The sequence below is a fragment of the Panthera tigris genome, chromosome D4, assembly GCF_018350195.1.
Source record: "Panthera tigris isolate Pti1 chromosome D4, P.tigris_Pti1_mat1.1, whole genome shotgun sequence".
Classification (NCBI taxonomy): Eukaryota; Metazoa; Chordata; class Mammalia; order Carnivora; family Felidae; genus Panthera; species Panthera tigris.
This window is the reverse complement of record NC_056672.1, coordinates 74,355,515-74,373,835: the sequence shown is the minus strand read 5'-3', so window position 1 is coordinate 74,373,835 and position 18,321 is coordinate 74,355,515. Positions and strand designations below refer to the sequence as shown.

The window sequence follows — 18,321 nt, the reverse complement described above, 5'->3', positions numbered from 1 at the left end:
GAGCTGAGCTGTCAGCCCAGAGCCCAACACGGGGCTTGAACACATGAACTGTGAGATCATGACCTGAGCCGAAGTCAGCTGCTTAACCGACTGAGCCACCCAGGCATCCCCTTCCTTTAGTTCTTACCAAGGTGTTCCTATCTTTCAGAATAAAGAAGATGAGGGAGAGATCACCAAAAGCCTGAGGAGACCAGAGACCACATACAGGCAAACTGGCCTAGCTCCTGGGCAAGAGTATGAGATCTCTCTGCACATCGTGAAAAATAATACCCGGGGCCCAGGCCTGAAGAGGGTGACCACTACCCGTGAGTATCACCTTTAATAGCACTGACACCGTGGCAAAGCTGATTGTACCCCATAGCACCTCTGGTTGATAACATTTCCCCTTCCACAACATCTGCATGAGCTAGATTTTGCTCTATAAAAAACAAACCCCAAACTTAGTGGTTTAAAACAATGGTTCTGCACGGGGATGATTTGGGGTTGGTCTCAGCTGAGCAATTCTGTCCTTGAGCGGGCTCGCTTACACATCTGTGCGGGCTGGAGGCTGCTTGGCCTTCGGTGGTCTTAACCAGGATGGTGCCTTTCTGCTTCACCTGGTGTCTCAGCCTCAGTCTGCCAGCCTGGGCCTGCTCCCCCGGCAGCTGGACTGGCTGAAAAGTGGCACCATATCACTCTGTCACGGCAAATCTCAAGGCCAGTCCAGATTTCAGGGGTGAGGAAATAGATGTGTTTCTTGATGAGAGGAGGCTCACAGTGACATTTCAAAGGGGGCACAGGTACAAGATAGGTAAGACCATACCACATCACCTAATCTATATACCAGTCTTGTGAGACAGGTAGGGCAAATATTATTGTTATTAGTAGAAACTGAGGCTTAGGGAATCTAAATCAATTTAACAAACACCACATGGTTAACAATATCAGGGGCAGAGCTGTAAGCAGGGTCTAGTTTTGTAACTTCAATCCCCTTACCACTAGCACTGACTAGCCTCTGGTTTATGTAGAATGCTGACCCCTTGTCTCCAATAGGAACATAAATTAAATGTCACTCAGTAATAAACATGTCAGAGCTTCTTGGGGATAGAATAGAATTTGGCACTAGTAGATCCTTTGGTGAGGGGAAAATCAATCTGAATTTGGAGCTGTTTTACCGAGAAGCAAATTTGTTAAACATCAATAAATAAACAAATAAAATGATGTTGCATTGCCAGTTGAGAAAATCTTTTTATCGTCAAGATACCATATGTGCCAACTGTTTCAGGAATTGATTCTTTTTGGCAAGAGATTGTTGGAAAAGTTAAATCTGTTGACTAATGACAAGAAAGAACATCTTGCATTTAAATATTTGCACATTCTGCCTAGCTCTGAGCCAACTCCTAGACTGTCTCCTCTGTAAGCAAGTGTTTTCCATCATGCTGACACCATCCCTCTGTGGTAGGTAGAAAGCAGGTATCAACAGGAAAAAAATCATTAGATCACCACCAAGGCATAGAAGAAATCAAGCAAATGCTTACTTGCTTTTGTAGGGAAACTACAAAAAAATTTTTCTTTTGTCTGTCCCTTTCTTTTCAATTTAATTCTGGGGATCGGCTGCTTTATTCTTCTAAGCAGGGCAAACATCCCAATGCCTGAAGTTCCTTAATCACATAAATATCAACACTGAGAGGCAGACGTGTATGTGTTCATTTTGCTAATACCCGAACTTTATCCAGGCTTAAAGGGCCTTAAAGTTTGGGTGACAAAGCATTTTTGGCTCCTTCCCTCTGGTATCTGTATAAGGCTGTATGACAACCATTTCTGGCATCTGGATGCTTTTGAGAGGCGTTCACATTTAAAGGAGAAAGAGCACGGGCTTTGGACCCACACACACCCGAGTGTGAATTCCAGCTCCACAGCTTACTGTCACCTTGTGCAAGTCTGCTTCTTTAATGACTCTACCATTGGGAAAATGGGTTTACAGTGTCCTTACGGGGTTGTCATGAGAGTGAGGACATACATGATAGGCACTGTGCTTGGCATTGTAGTAAGAGCTAGTGTCCTCTGTTCAAGGGTCCCAGATTTGGGGGGTGATCAGTGAGCTTGACTTGATCCAGCCTTCTTATGAAAGGGCTGCTAAGGACCATAGCAGGTGTGGTGTGGGTGCTTGCTGGCACCTGTAAGCACACGGGACAGGCAGCTTCACGGTGGAATTGCAGCTTCATTTTCATTGTGCGTTCTATGGGTTCATCGTCTGTAAGCTGAGACTGATGGATCAACACTTTGAATTCAAACAATGGACCACGTAGGTTTCTCACAATCAGCTATGACTTATTCCTCCTTCTCATTCCTATATAAAACTAAAGTTCCTTTCATTTGATATTGTTTCCTCAACCAATGCTGAAAACACAAACTTAGCTATTTTTAAATTGAAGAAATAAACACTAACTAAATGCCCTAATATCTTAATTTTAGGCATTTACCGAATGGTTGGTCTGTCTTAACGTGTGCATTAAAATTGTTTATATCGTGAGAAAAAAAAAAAAAAAGAATGAAGACATAAATGACAAAGTCTGCTGCTATGCTGGGTACTAAAAGGGTTCAAGGACCCACTCTCTAAATGAATGAATTTAGGCCCTATCTAAATTGAATAACACAGTTTGAATAAACCGTAGAGAAATGTGGTACACAACAGTGAAAAAAATGCATTAAGGCACTCGTATTTTTAATCGTGGCAAGAGCACTTAGAATGCGGTCTACCTTCTCCATGAGTTGTGAAGTGTACAATGCTGTGTTGTCACCTGTAGGCACTGTGTTGTCCAGCACATCTCTAGGACTTATCCATCTTATGTAACTAAAACTTTATACATGTTGGGAAGGGTAAATGTGTTTACCTGATTACAACAGGGTCAAACAGGGCCCTCGTTAGGAAGGGACATATCACTGAGGTTTTGAAGGCTGAATGGGAGATTTTTTTGGAGGGGGAAGGGCAATCTCAGGAAGAAGATACAAAGGAAAAGCAAGGGCAGAGGCCAGGAGGTAAGAAATAGCATGTCACGCCTGCTGTCACCACACAACAACACAACACACACAGCACAACACGATAACACCAGAGTGGGTGGGGTGGGAGGAGAGCTGAGACAAAGGCACAAAGATGGCGAGGCTTGGGATGGCTGTGACTTTCTGTGTGGAGTGTTTCATCACAACTGACTCTCCATACCTGGCCAAGCTAGGGGTGGCCTCACTTTTTGGCTCCATAATTCTAATGGAGAAGTCATCAACCATCCAGGCAGTTTTGCCTAATTAAAAAGCCAGAGAAACTAAATCAGTGTTTGTCTGTTTGTTTGTTTTCTAATGAAATAGGCCCTATGCATGTTTCTTCAACTTAAGAGAACCGTACTGATAATAACAACAGGGCTACGACCATTTATCATGTAACTGCCATGCTCCAGGCTCTGTGCTAGATGCTTTGTGAGCATTATCTCCTTTAATGTGCAAAAAAAAAAAACCCAATAAATCCTTCAAGGTAGTGGCATCATCCCTATTTATAGCATGTCAAATAAGAAATTGAGACTAGAAAGACAAAAAAGGTCAGATGGTCAGTATACACCTACCTATTCAGGAGTGGATCTGGATGGCTGCAAGCCCCTCTCTGCTCAGCCCCTAGCCCTGGCCCCAGTCTCTGAAACCACTCCGTTGTCTGCCTGTAACAGGCTTGGATGCCCCCGGCCAGATAGAGGTGAAAGATGTCACAGACACCACTGCTCTGATCACTTGGTTCAAGCCCTTGGCCGAAATTGACGGCATCGAGCTCTCCTACGGAATCAAAGACGTGCCCGGCGACCGCACCACCATTGATCTCACACATGATGAGAACCAGTATTCCATCGGGAACCTGAAGCCGGACACCGAGTATGAGGTGTCCCTCATCTCCCGCAGGGGCGACATGTCCAGCAACCCTGCCAAAGAGACCTTCACAACAGGTAACGGGCCCTCGCCTGTAAACGGCCAGGAAGGGATTGTGACTCCTCTCTCACTCCATGCTAGGGTGCCTTCCAGGCTCCTTTTACAGTAAGACAATGGAAAGGGAAACTTCATTCCTTTAAGTGTTTATTCTAAAATATTGTAGAGAGTAATATATATTTTTTAATGTTTTTTTTTGAGAGAGCGAGAGAGACAGAACACAAGTGGGGGAAGGGCAGAGAGAGAGGGAGACACAGAATCTAAAGCAGGCTCCAGGCTCTGAGCTGTCAGCACAGAGCCCAACATGGGACTTGAACTCACAGACTGCGAGATCATGACCTGAGCTGAAGTCAGACACTTAACTGACTGAGCCACCCAGGTGCCCCTAGAGAGTAGTATTTCAAAGAAAAAAAAAAAACTATACCCAAATAACCTTCCAAAAATAAAAATAAAAAGCATACATAGGGGTGCCTGGGTGGCTCAGTCAGTTAAGCGTCCAACTTCGGCTCAGGTCATGATCTCACGGCCCGTGAGTTCGAGCCCCGCGTCGGACTCTGTGCTGACAGCTCAGAGCCTGGAGCCTGCTTCAGATTCTGTGTCTCCCTCTCTCTCTGACCCTCCCCCATTCATGCTCTGTCTCTCTCTGTCTCAAAAATAAATAAACATTAAAAATAAAATTTAAAAAATAAAAATAAAAAATAAATTAAAAAAATAAAATAAAATAAAAAGAAAAGCATACATAGAAGGTGCTGCTGGTCTGACAGTCTCAGACAAAAGCTGATTAAAATAAAATTGAAATAAATATTTTCATAATAAAGTACAGTTTATGGAAATCATGAATGGCAAAGAGGCCTGTAACCTCTTAGCCTGTGGCAGCCTTTTAAAAGTTCCAAGATGTCAATCAATCACTGATTCAATAAATATTTTCTTCGGAGCTCAGTGAGCTCCATGTGATTTATTAGAAATGCAGCGATGGGCACAACAGACCAGTTCTTACTTATACTCACAGGCCTTATTTGTAAGTTTCTGTTTATATATATATTTTTAAGCACAAAATCTGGGGAGTGCGTGCATGACTAGAGTATCACACACATCAGTAAAGGGGAGAGGTGCCCTATATGCAGTATTTGTTTCCATCTGTGCATCAGCAGTACAGGTGGGTGTGGGGGAGATACTGTCGTTTTTCTCCAAGGGTAGGTGCCTTTCATGTTTCAGCTTGAACTGTCAGACTCCCACTCTCCTGGTGCCTGGTGTTTGTGATATAAATGTCCCTTCCTCTTCCACACAGGCCTGGATGCTCCCAGGAATCTCCGTCGCGTCTCCCAGACGGACAACAGCATCACCCTGGAGTGGAGGAATGGCAAGGCAGCCATTGACAGTTACAGAATTAAGTATGCGCCCATCTCCGGAGGTGACCATGCTGAGGTGGAAGTGCCAAGGAGCCAGCAAACCACAACCAAAACCACTCTCACAGGTGAGCTGCGCACCCCAGACCCAGCGGGCCCCATTTTGCAGCCCTCCACAAGGAGAAAACGCTGCGGTTCCCAGCTACCTCTCTCACTCGGAATTCAGTGACTCAGTCTGTAGAACATACCAGACACTGAGAAATCACGGCCTCCAGCGACAGGCAGCTCAGGGCCATTCTTCTGATCCTCTGAAAGTCTTTCCAGTTTGGGGCTGAATAATATCGACCTGCACATTCTTTCTCACTTAGGTCTGAGGCCGGGAACTGAATATGGGATCGGAGTGTCTGCCGTGAAGGCCGACAAGGAGAGCGATCCGGCCACCATCAATGCGGCCACAGGTGAGATGCCCCTGGATCCTGGATCCCCACCACCACTGGGCTCCTGCATACAGACACGCTAGGGCCCAGGCGACAGAAAACCTACTTTGAAAGAAACAGTAGACACACAGAGGAGAAAGAGGCCCCTAGGATCATCCAGCCCAGATGTCTAATTCCAAAGTAACATAAGCACGCCACATCTCAATGATACTGAGGGGAACAAGAATTTTTTTAGGAGAAATTGGAACCAGAGTTTATAAGAAACCTGCAAACTTTTTTAAGTTGGTAATCATTTCCATTTTTTTGGTAAACCATGAACCAATCCAAACATATCTGGGGGGTTTTCTCTTAGGAAACACCTGACTTTTATTATGTACCCTCGTCCCACAGATGAGAAGTGGCAGGAACACGGTTTCAGACAGACTTTGCTCTTATCCATTCCATCCTGAAGCTCCAGCCTCTGGATGAGGGTGGTAAGGAGCAGTGTGATGTGAAGCCATTGGTTCTTTCCTCAAGTTTCTTTCTTTTTTTTCCTGGAAAATTTATTTTAAAAAAAAAAAAGCAAGAAAGGAAAGGAAACTCTTCCCTCTACTTCTCCATCAGCCTCCTCCTTACTTCCCCCAGGCACCATGAAGAAAAAGGGTCTGGTGTACAGAGAGAACATAGATCGTGCCTCGTGGAGCTTCCTCTTTATGCAGGAGCCAATGCTAAGCACTTGCACACATACTCTTTTTTATCTTTTCATTTCGAGCTAATTGCCAATTCACATGGTATTGCGAGAAATATCACAGAGACATCCCCAATGGATAAAGCTGCATAATCCTAGAATAGTATCACAACCAGGAAACTGACATCGATGCAAGCTATCAACTTTATGCACACTTCACTAGTTTTACATGCACTCACTTTTGTATGTGTGTGTAGTTAGTTGTACATAATTTTATCATCAGCAGCTTTTTTAATCCACCGGTGTCTTTAAGACACAGAATAGTCCATCAGTAGGATCGCTTTTGTCCCCTCTTTTGTAGCCACAGGCACCTCCCTCTCTCTCCCTCTCCCTAACCCTTGGCAAATCCCTGTTCTTTCCTTCATCCCTGTAATGTTATTTCAAGAATGCTACATATAAAGATTCACCCAGTATGCAGCCTCCAGAGATTGGCTTTTTCCCTCAGCGTCATTCTCTCAAGGTCCATTCAAGTTATTTAAAAGTTCTTTTTAGATGCTTTTAATGGAGTAGTACTTCATGGTATGGATGTACCACCATATTCTTCTTAATCTTCCAAAATGCCAAGGCAACGTTCAGCGGCAGTTGACAAAAGTGAAAACCCAGGCTCAGAGGGGAAAGTCGCCCACAGCCAGCCAGCCCCTGTATGCAGAGCTGGGATTGGAGCCCAGAGCTGCCCTCCAGCCCCAGAAGCAGCCCAGCCTCCCAGCCTGAGGAATGTTCATCTCTCTCTGCTTTCCTCCCAGACATGGATGCACCCAAGGACCTCCGGGTTTCTGAAACCACGGAGACCAACCTGACCCTGCTCTGGAGGAAGCCTTCGGCCAAGTTTGACCACTACCGCCTCAACTACAGCCTTCCCTCAGGGCAGCCGGTGGAGGTGCAGCTTCCGAGAGATGCCACCTCCCACGTGCTGAGAGGCCTGGAACCCGGGCAGGAATATACCATCCTCCTCACAGCCGAGAAGGGCAGGCACAAGAGCAAGCCGGCGCGAGTGAAGGCGTCCACAGGTGAGGTCGGCCTCTGAGCTCCCTCCACACCCTCTGTTGATTCCGAGGTTTGCAGGCCCCTAAGTCGGCCTGTCTCCATAAGGGAAAGCAAGTGAGAAAACGCGCCACTGTCTCTCCTCGTGCCTCCTCGACATAAGTAACACTGTGAAGGAGCCACTTCCCCACCTTTCCCCTGTCAGCTGATTCGGCAAAGTCTTCCTGCTGGGAAATCACTTAGTGCTTGCTAAATATTTCTTCCTGGGAGAACTTAAAGCATCAGGGTTGGTGTTTGTCTTTGGTTCTTTTTTTTAAATTAATTTGGTGCATTTTACAGACTCTTTCAAATTGTTTCTGGGGTTTTTTCTGTCCCCCCTCTCTTTAGCCTAACGATAACTTACTTTGCACTTCATTATTTTTTCAAGACAGCCATGACGTTGGTAATAATTCTTCGATTATTTCTCACTAAATGTTTTTTAAATGTATTTATTATTATTATTGTTTTTAGTAATCTCTACACCCAATGTGGGGCTTGAACTCACGACCCTGAGATCAAGAGTTGCAGGCTCCACTGACTGAGCCAGCCTGGCACCCCTCCCACTAATGTTTTTATTCCAGGTCTTTTGCTTCCCTCTAAGGTTACCTGAAAATTTGCATGTGGTCCTTTGAGCAGCCTTTCACAGCGCCCTTCCCATTTTCTCTTTTTCCCTAGTCGTCAAGAGGCCAACTTGGTTTGCTAAATCCTGATCTCCAGTGTCCCTTCCACCCCAGTTATCCTGTTCTTTGTACCTGCTGCCACCCTCCTCAGTGGCTAAGTTGAAAAAACGATCAGAAAAACCATCCATTCTTCCTACATGAAAAATATGTGCATATAATTTTGGCCTCAAACTTTTCAAAGAGGTATAGGCAGAAATGTTAATTCTTTAAGGCTTGAAAGTAATATTCTTTAGTCTTGATTTAATTAGTATTTATCTAGAACCCACTGAATACACAGTATTGTGCTGATATTTGAGGGACAAGTGGGTCACATACTTAGCATTGTTATTTTCACTTATGGGCTCCTGCTCCCTGTCTGTGAGGGAGACTAACTAGAATGTTAGATGGATGGAAGGCAGTCAAGGAAAGGGGGTGAATGGGAGAATCAGGGGCAGCCAGAGAAAGTTTTAGGGAAGAGATATTACTCCAACTCAATCTTGAAAATCAGAAAAGGGGTTGTAATGATGGGCAAATTTGGATATGCCTTGAAGAGTCTTTGTCATTTGTGAATGAACACCTTCACCTACATGTAACAGAGAACTCAAATAGCAGTCACTTAAGCAAAACAGAAGTTGGTATCTTCTCTTAGAAGATAAATCTGAGCCTAGGTGGTTCAGGTATGGCATAGCAGGTCCAAGTTAGCAGGGACTTGGGTTTTTCTCTGTTTCTGTTCCACCATTCTTAGTCCTTGGCTCTAGCAGTACAGCCTTCACATCCGTGTTCTGGGCAGCATGGAGGAGGAAGAACGAAAAACAAAAGGGAGTAGTACCTCCTAGATGAGTCTCTCTGGAAACCTCACCGTTGATTTCTCATAGTTCATAGGCTGCTCCTAGCTATAAGCAAGTCTAGGAAAGGTAGTCTTCTGTCTCAGCATGTCACTGCCCACATAAAACGGTTGGAGAGAGAAAGGCTATTTGGTAGAAAAAGATCAGCCTCCTCAGAGAGTCTAAAGTGAGCTCAGGTGGTCAATTCTATGGACTCTGTGCATGTACTGCTTCCCACCCAGCTATGTGATGATCCTTAAGGATGCTCTGGAGGGACAATTTAATCCTAGAGAAGGGAAGAGCAAAATAGAATCCAAAAGAAATAATTCTATGGTAGAGATTTGAATGTTTCAGATTGTAAACATGAACTTGTCATGAGGTGTCAAGAGACAGCAAAACAAGAGAGAATCAGAAAAACAAGAGAGAAAGCATTTCTTTCTCTTTTTTCTTCTTCCTCTCTTTCTCCTCTTTTCTTCTTTTTCTCCTCCTCCTCCTCCTCCTCCTCCTCCTCCTCCTCCTCCTCCTCCTTCTCCTCTCTCTCTGTCTCTTTCTCTCTCCTGTCTCTCTTTTTGCCTTTCCTTGGGTTTGACAAATGCTATATCAAAGAGTTTCCTATCTCCCCTCAATCATTTTACCCCCTGGCTGGAGCTAGGTTATCTCCTGTCTCCAGGGGGGAAGCCCCAGGCCTCAGCCGCTCAAGAAGATGAAAGCTTTTAAGTGAACCACAGGCTTGAATTACTTTGTCTCTGACTAAGAGCCCAGTTTTGGCATCCCAAAGGCTCAGTGGTTTCATTTCCGCAGCCATGCATTCTTAATACAGTTTCCAAAAAATCATGTTGTCTATTTAAAGATGTCCTTCATTTCAGTAAAATGGGCAAAGTTCCTTTTATTGGCTCTTCCTCCACAATCTCCATAATATTTTTCCCTATGGCTTTCTCCATAGAACAATTTAATTTTCTTAAAAGTTAGGTGGGCGTTTCTTTCCTCTCCTGAATTCTATGTTTTCAAGTCTCCTACATTTCCTCGCTCAATAATGTACTGCTACTGAGCTCCATGAGTTAAGTTCTGAGGCTACTGGATCAGTTAGGACATATGTGTGCTTCCAAGGAACTTGCTGATAAACAGATTGACAGACAACAACACAACACTCCACTTTCTAGAGTTGGGGGTACAGAGGGTGCAGCAGAAGCACACAGTGACTCCTGGGCATCATGAAAGGCTTAAAATGGGGGGAAGCTCTTGCACAGACCCATAAAGACCAACAGGTCTTGGTTGTGGAGTATGTGTAAGTACAAGGCACTTGGCCTTGTCCATATGGAAGAACATACATATGGAAAGAAAAAAGAAACAGATACAGTGGGCGCTCTTGGGCAAGTGTTCCCTGTGGCTGTGAGTCCCAAAATGTCAAAGGACTTCAGGTTCAAACCTCAGAAGAAAGGAACTCCCAGTTCTGCATCACAGACTTCTGAAGAGCAGCAGTCTGAAGTGCTATTCATTATCTGTGGGTTTTATGGAGATGTGGAATTGGCTGCCCCTAAAGCATTTTTCCCCCAGAGAATTCCGGAGCTCTAGCTGTGGAATTGATGCAGCACCAAATTAAAAGTATGCATAAGCTAACTGCCCATCACACCTGAAATACAATCCAAGGACCCTACCACAGCCCACATGGCCCTACGGAATTTGGCCCTTCCAATCTCTCTGACCCTCCCACCACTTGTCCCCTTATGCATTCCACCGTGGTCACCCTGGCCTTCTCGCTGTTCCTTGAGTATACTAAGTCTGCTCCTACCTTAGGGCATTTGTACATGCTATACCGGCTGCCTAAATGCCACTCCTCTCCCAGTTATTCATCGACATCTCCCTCATTTTATTCAACTCAAGTGTCATCTCAGTAGACTTCTCTGGCCACCAGTGTGAAATCATGTTCCCATCCTGATTTAGCCCTTCATGCTGCTCCAGAGTTCCTCATGACACTGACCTGGCCTGATACTATTCAATAATTCATTTATTTGCCTATGACCTGCCTCCTACTACCAACCAGAATGTAAAGACTCTGTTTCCTTTTATCCAGTGCTGCATTCCCATTGCCTTAGGCACAGCCAAGCACACTGTGTGTGCTTCATGAGCATTCGGGGACCCCAGCTACTCCAGAGGGGTAGTGTTTCCATTGAACTTCTTAGTCTTTTCCTTCCACGTTTGCATTAACAGCCCAAATGCTATACCTTTAGGATTAAGGGAAGGGAAGCTATTCTGTTGTCTTCAATTAAGCTTACTCTGGATACAAAAGGAGGGAAAGAAAGGAGGGAGAAAGGGAAGGGAGGGAGGGGGAGAAAGAGAAAGAAAGAAAAAAACAGGGAGGAAGGAAGGATGGAAGGAAGGAAGAGAGAGAGAGAGGGAGAGAGAGGGAGAGAGGAAGGAAGGGAGGGAGGAGGAGAAAGATACTATCCCTGTTAGTGTTGAAGAAAATTAGTGTGTTCAAGGCCTCTCCCCCATGCCTAACCCCACCTTTATGTTCTGATAAACTCAGAATATACTCTGCTTAATCTCAGAATAAGAGTCCTGCTTAAAGTGGAGGCCATGAATTTGCCATAAGCAGTAAAGGACAAAGCAGACAGAATATGTAAAACACAAGGCCAATAAAGCATCTTTCCATACCAGCGTAAGACTCAACAATGATACTCCAGTAATTCTCCAGGGTTTGGGAAGCAGAAAGGTGGAATTTTGCTTATAGTCACAGCTGCAAGTAACAGAGAACATTCTGCTGCGATGCCATTTTTATTTTTTCATGGAGCAAACCAAATTTATTCAAATATTTAACCATCCAACAAATATTTATTACTTGACTGCTATGGGCCAGGCAATGCTAGTATATAGAACAGGAAGACACAACCCCTCTCCTCAAGAAACGATGCATGTTGCAATGAGAAAGAGAGAACCCAAACCCAAATTATAAGAATATAGCTAGTCTGTTTGAGAGGGAAGTGTGGGAAGCTATGGGAGCAGAAACAACTACCCATTCCAGACCCAAGCAAAGGGGAGGAAGGGTATCAGAGAAGGCTCTTCGGAAGATGTGATACTTGGCTGAGTCCTCAAAAAGGAAAAGGAGAAGGAAGTGCAGAAGGGGGTAATGACATTTCCAGCAGGAGGAACAGCATGTGAGAAAGTCAAAGGCATGAGCAACTTCACATTAGTGCAACATAAGCTATCCAGTCCTGCTGTATGATGGAGGGGAGAACAGCTAGGTATGGGGTTGGAGACATCATCAGAGACTGTCTACAAGGGGCAGTGAATATTGTGTTGAGGGGCTCTGGCTTCATTCTTGACAGTGATAAAGAGTCACTGAAAAGTTTTCAGGCAGGCAAGGCTTTTAATTTTAATTATCTTGACTTTTCAAGATGAGATCAAAGCAATTAAATCTACCCTTTGGGGTCCTTGGGCTTGAATTTGGCCATCCCCCCGCTGTGGGAGAATCACGGTCTCCCATTAATGAACACTAAAAGTGAATTCCTAATCAGCCAGCACTTGGTAATTACTGTCTTCAAGATGGTGGAAGATTTAAAGTTGGCACATCTAAAGGTTTAAAGTTAGCACAGCCAGAAATTCCTTCAGGCCAGCTGGTCAACCCACCATGAGCATAGAATTGGGATTTCGAAATTCTGATTTCCCAGGCCCACTGACATTGTTCAGAGGGTAGATGCCAGTGCACAGCTGTAAGAAGAAGACAACAGCCTTTTCATAAAGAAATGCCAAGAAATCCAGCGTGCAACTCCACAGCGGAAACACCGGGCTTCTGGGGCAGTGAGCCCACCAGTGTGTCGTTTGTTGCTGAAATGTAGAGTCTGCATTTATGTGAAGCCTTTTGGTCCCCACCTCAACTATTGCCTGCTGTATTTTTATTCGTGTTCTTCCCTCCAATTTCATAATTATTATCTCTCTCCCTTTAATTTCTCAGTCAAGTTTATTCAGCGAAAGTTACAGCTTTTACTTATCTGACTAGCATTGATTTAATGAGAGATTGCGGGCGCACGGATATCACCCATTATGGAAACACTCACAGAGAGCTCACTAAAGATAAACTGATACTCTTTCTTGATTTGCTTAGCCAAAAAAAAAAAAAAAAAAAAGTGGAAGAATAGTCAAACATTTTGGTGGAAGTATTATCCGCGTGATTATTACTATTTACTGAGCAACATGACATTATGTGAAAATTACTCTGTCAACTGTATGAAAAGATGAAGCAGGATGCGAGGGGCATTGTATAATAGTATCAGTGGCATATAAAAAAGCCGATCCAAAGAAGATGGTTCCCCTCAGGAAAAGACACTCCCCACTGTGGACCCCCTCCTGTGCTCTCTTCATCCGTCTTTACTGCAAAAGCTTTCGCAGACAAACCATCATCACCTCCTGCCTGCCTCAGTTAGGGAACTCCCCTCACCTGCCCCCCACCCCCCACAACCTGATTCCTAACAGTGTCTTCATGGGAAAAAAAAAAAGTTTTATGTCAGAATTAGAGAGACAACTTAAAAAGCAGTTACCTGAGAAGGAAAGACAGTGATTTAATTCACATAAAGGGGAAAATCGTCAATGTCAGCGAAGTTCCTGACAAGCAGTTTTGACAGAAGGAGGAGAAAAAAGAAGGAACTAGGGTAAGAGGGGACATTTATGGGCTATAGGATTGATTTCTTTAACCTTAATGTGTTGCTTAGATTGTTTTTTATGCATGAAGACTGCTAGAATATTTGGAAAGGATGCACTTCTGATTTTAGCTGTGCTTAAATCCCAAGGCCATGGAGACGACTGTTTTATCTCTGTAGCATTGCTCCTGGCCTCCCAAGGGCCAGTGGGTTTAAGGATGAGTGACTCTCCCTTTCTTTCTCCAAAACCAGACAGATCACTTTGAGTTATAGGTCCTCTCTTTCTCATCAAGATCACATTTTTGTGGTTAAGAACTGCTACGAGGTTCTGGGTGAGCTTCAGGGCATGAATTTGGGTTAAATGAGGAGCCTGTATGATGTAGTTCAACATCAGGTATGGTGCACATTTCCTGTAAGGCCCAGATAGTAAATATTTTAGACTTTTCAGGCCATAAGGTTTCTGTCACAACTATTCAAGAGTGCCTTTGTAGCACAAAGCAGCCATCAACAATACATGAATGAACAAGCATGGCTGTGTTCCAACAAAACTTTATTTATGACACCAAAATTTGAATTTCATTCGTATTTCCATAGGTCATGAAATATTCTTTTTGGGTTTTTCCCCAATCATTAAAAAATATAAAAACCATTGTTAGCAGTTCATTACCAAAATAGACAGCAGGCAAGATCTGACCCTCAGATCATAGTTTACAGACCCCTGTTCTGTATCAAACAAGATTTGAAGGAGGATAAGCTTTGTCAATATAAAACATTAGGAAGAACCTTTCCCCAGGACTTGGAAAAGTCTGAATTAAATAGATTCTTGAAAAGAAATCCCTCAGAAAGGATATCTTCAATTTTTTTTTTTTAATTTTACTGTTTATTTTATTTTTGAGAGAGAGAGACAGAGCACAGGCAGGGGAGGGGCAGAGAGAGAGGGAGACACAGAATCCGAAGCAGGCCCCAGGCTGCGAGCTGTCAGCACAGAGCCTGACGCAGGGCTCAAACCCACAGACAATGAGATCATGACCTCAGCCGAAGTCGGACACTTAACCGAGCCACCTAGGCGCCCCTTCAATCAGATTTCAAGCTGGGATTTTCAGGTTAGAAGTGTGCTTTAATGGACATAAGGTGCATTTGAAACTAGCAGCCAATGTGAGGCATAAACACAGAAACAATTTGTTCTTTTAAATGAGCTCAAGGCAGTTCTTGCTCGGTTGTTTACAAGATCCATTTCCAGAGGAAATCCTTTCTTCCTAGGTTATGCAAAGCCCATTTAAGCTCAGCCCTGGGCAAATTATCACCTTGAAGGCATATTCAGACAGGTGCATTGTTATTGTACTTTTTGTGTTCAGGAGATGAATGAAGATAATATCACCTTTGATTTTAATTGAGCTTTAATAAGCTCTGTTCCTCCCAGGCCTTAGTCTTTCCATCCAGTAAGGGACGATTTTGCAAAGACTCCTCGCCTTCCTCAGTATGCCTTCCTTGAATTGTGGTTAATTTATCTCTGATCTTTCGGAAGTAGTTTATGTGAACTGATTTGAGCCTCAGAAACGGTCAAAAATTCCAACATAGAGACTGTAAAACAGACCTTCCGGAGGAGATTGAGGAAGCATGAGAAGGAAGGGAATCTAAGAGGAGCCCATTTTCTCAAAATACAGAAGGCTGAGCAGCTCAGACCAAGAATCCTGAGAATAGCAGAAGGCTGTTCCTTATGATCTCATCCTTAGAATGAGAGACACTTTCCAAAATGGAAACTGAAGCCTAGAGCACTCCTAATGTGGATATGTAGAGTTTTCTATATTCACAGGACACTGGTCAGGAGGAATATACCATTTCCACAAGACACACCCAAATATGCCACAAGGCAAAATAAGTATTACGTTGATTTTTCTGGTGATGTTTTGATGGCAACAGCAGCACTCGGGGATGCAGAAACGCGGGACTCGGCCCTGCCCCGGCTCCTACCGCAGGACTTTCAGCATTGGCAATGGGTTTGCCATTTCTGGGTTCCCAGAAGGAGAGGGATTTGAGGAATGGTTTAACTGACCCATCTCTGTCATTATTCAGACCATGCACCTGAACTGGAAAACCTCACGGTGACCAAGGTTGGCTGGGATGGCCTCAGACTCAACTGGACCACAGCTGACCTGGCCTATGAGCACTTTGTCATTCAGGTGCAGGAGGGCAACAGGACGGAGGCAGCTCAGAACCTCACGGTGCCCGGCAGCCTGCGGGCTGTGGACGTCCCGGGCCTCAAGGCCAACACCCCTTATAGAGTCACCATCTATGGGGTGATCCGGGGCTATAGAACACCAGTGCTCTCTGCTGAGACCTCCACAGGTACCTCTTATCCTTCTGTCTCTAGCTTCTGTTTTTCCTAACAGGAAACTACCCACAGAAAATCAGACACAACAGATAACCAGACACAGTTCACTTTAAAAAGATTCTTTTTAAGTTTATCTATTTTAAAAAAGAGTGCAAGTGGGGGAGGAGCAGAGAGAGAGAGAGAGAGAGAGAGAGAGAGAAAGAGAGAGAGAATCCCAAGCAGGCTGTGCAGTGTCAGCGCAGAGCCTGATGCGGGGCTTGAACTCACAAACTGTACGGTCATGACCTGAGCCAAAATCGAGTTGGACACTTAACCGACTGAACCACCCAGGCGCCCCAGACACAACTTGCTTTTGAATGGACTCATTCTGCCCCAAGTTATGGCACCATGGTGTCTAATGGAAGGAAGCCATCAGGCTACATAACTCCAGGGGTACGTTTGACACCACAACCCACGTGAACAACACCCTTTGGAGTTGTGCACAGCCCTGCCTGGGGACCATACACACAGCCCCAAAGGCAAGGATCTTTATCTTCACAAACAGGCTCCCTCTTGGCAAGGGATGTTAAGACGTTATACTTAAAAGGAAAAAAAAATCACAAAATTAATCTCCTTGTCCACTGAAGGTTAGGACAGTTCTTTAGTAAAGTAAGATGACAAATATTTTTCTATACCTCATGCTCTTTGTTCTATTCCTCAAATTCAGGAGGAATAGCTGCATGCTGCATGTTTATTAAAGACAGTCATATATTTTTAAGTAATATAAAGCCTATTCTTGTGTTCAAGACTCCTGGATCTTGCTGTGTGATTTGATCATTAAACTAGTTCTTTGTCCTTCTCCAGGGGAAACTCCCCATTTGGGAGAGATCATGGTGTCCGAGGTGGGCTGGGATGCCCTCAAACTCAGCTGGACTGCTCCGGAAGGAGCCTATGAACAGTTTTTCATTCAGGTGCAGGAGACTGATACAGTAGAGGCAGCCCGGAACTTCACAGTCCCCGGAGGACTGAGGTCCGTGGACCTGCCTGGGCTCAAAGCAGCCACTCATTATAACATCACCATCCGTGGGGTCACGCAGGAATTCAGCACGACTCCTCTCTCTGTTGAAGTCTTGACAGGTATTCTAGACTGGTTCATTAATTTACTTCCTCCCCTTGTCTCTGCTCAGGAGGGATCAAAGCTCTTCCTGCTGTAAGCTGGGCTCAGCCCCTGCCACATTGGGGAACACCGGTGAATCATCCCCGCTCCCATCCGAATGTCATATCCCTTATTTGGCCAAGTCCGAGTGTAGCATGTTAACCAATCCCATGGAAAATTCCACCTAGTCTTCCCTTACAAAAGTGAGAGGTGACTTTTCTTTCAAAGCAAGTTTTCAGTCATAACAGCTAAGAAGTTGGAAAGCACAGTTTGCAAGTGGGAAAAAAAAATTGGTCTGAGCTCATTTTAAGAACACACTAAAAGATTCCCCCAAAGCCCCATTTATATGTTAAGAATGGAAGTTATGAACAATTCCTAGAACTATCTTTCATTCCCGGAGACTGAACAGAAAACCCCTGGCTTTAGTGCCAACAGAGTGTGCTCTACACCTGCTGTAAATCATGCATCTGTAATCAACACTAACCAGACAACTCATCCCAACCTCGGCCAAAATGTCATCTCACCTGAATCCTAGCACGCAATTACCTTTTTTAGTAACTCAGCAACTCTTTGTCCTTATGCAGAGGAGCTTCCAGATCTGGGAAACCTCACAGTGACCGAGGTTCGCTGGGATGGCCTCAGCCTGGACTGGACGGCCCCCGAGGGGCTCTATGAGCAGTTTGTCATTGCAGTCCGGGAGGCTGACCAGGCCGAGGAAGCTCACAGTCTCACGGTTCCTGGCAGCCTACGCTCCGTGGAAGTCCCAGGCCTCCGGGCCAGTACCCCTTACACGGTCACCCTGCGTGGCAAGGTCAGGGGCCGCAGCACTCGACCTGTTGTTGTGGAGGCCATCACAGGTATAGGACCCTCCTCCCATACCAGGGACATGATTGAGCCAACCTCTCTTTGGAAGAGAAAGAACATTCCCCACGTGTCAGAGTGTGGTTTCAGTGTTCCGACAGGCAGCGCGAAGGGAGGCTCTAACTCAGGAAGGGCTGGGTTGGAATTGCACCTTGCTGGATTTTCTTGGGTCTAGCATTTTACATTTCTGAGCCTTCTTTTCTCACCTTCAAATCAAAGATAATACTCTACCTCAGAACATGGTCCTGAGCAGTAGATGAAATAATGACCAAAAATGCTTAGCAAAGCTCCATTCCTGTAGTAAATATTGAATGGCACATAGCTAAATATATAAGATAACCATGTATCTACTAAAAATAGCATAAACAGTAGGGCCATGGTGGCACAAGAATAGGGTCAGAACT

General features: G+C 44.7%; 1 protein-coding gene across 3 annotated transcripts in view; it reads left to right on the top strand.

Annotated features, from left to right (window-relative positions):
• TNC (tenascin C) overlaps window positions 1-18,321 on the top strand; it is a 94,426-nt gene that overhangs the window by 36,151 nt on the left and 39,954 nt on the right. For all 3 annotated transcript variants that reach the window (XM_042965182.1, XM_042965181.1, XM_042965183.1), the window contains 8 exons: window positions 149-305; window positions 3,693-3,962; window positions 5,231-5,416; window positions 5,657-5,746; window positions 7,196-7,459; window positions 15,663-15,935; window positions 16,765-17,037; window positions 17,641-17,913. In XM_042965182.1, the coding sequence (XP_042821116.1) occupies window positions 149-305; window positions 3,693-3,962; window positions 5,231-5,416; window positions 5,657-5,746; window positions 7,196-7,459; window positions 15,663-15,935; window positions 16,765-17,037; window positions 17,641-17,913 (1,786 nt within the window). The remainder of the gene's footprint in view (window positions 1-148; window positions 306-3,692; window positions 3,963-5,230; window positions 5,417-5,656; window positions 5,747-7,195; window positions 7,460-15,662; window positions 15,936-16,764; window positions 17,038-17,640; window positions 17,914-18,321) is intronic.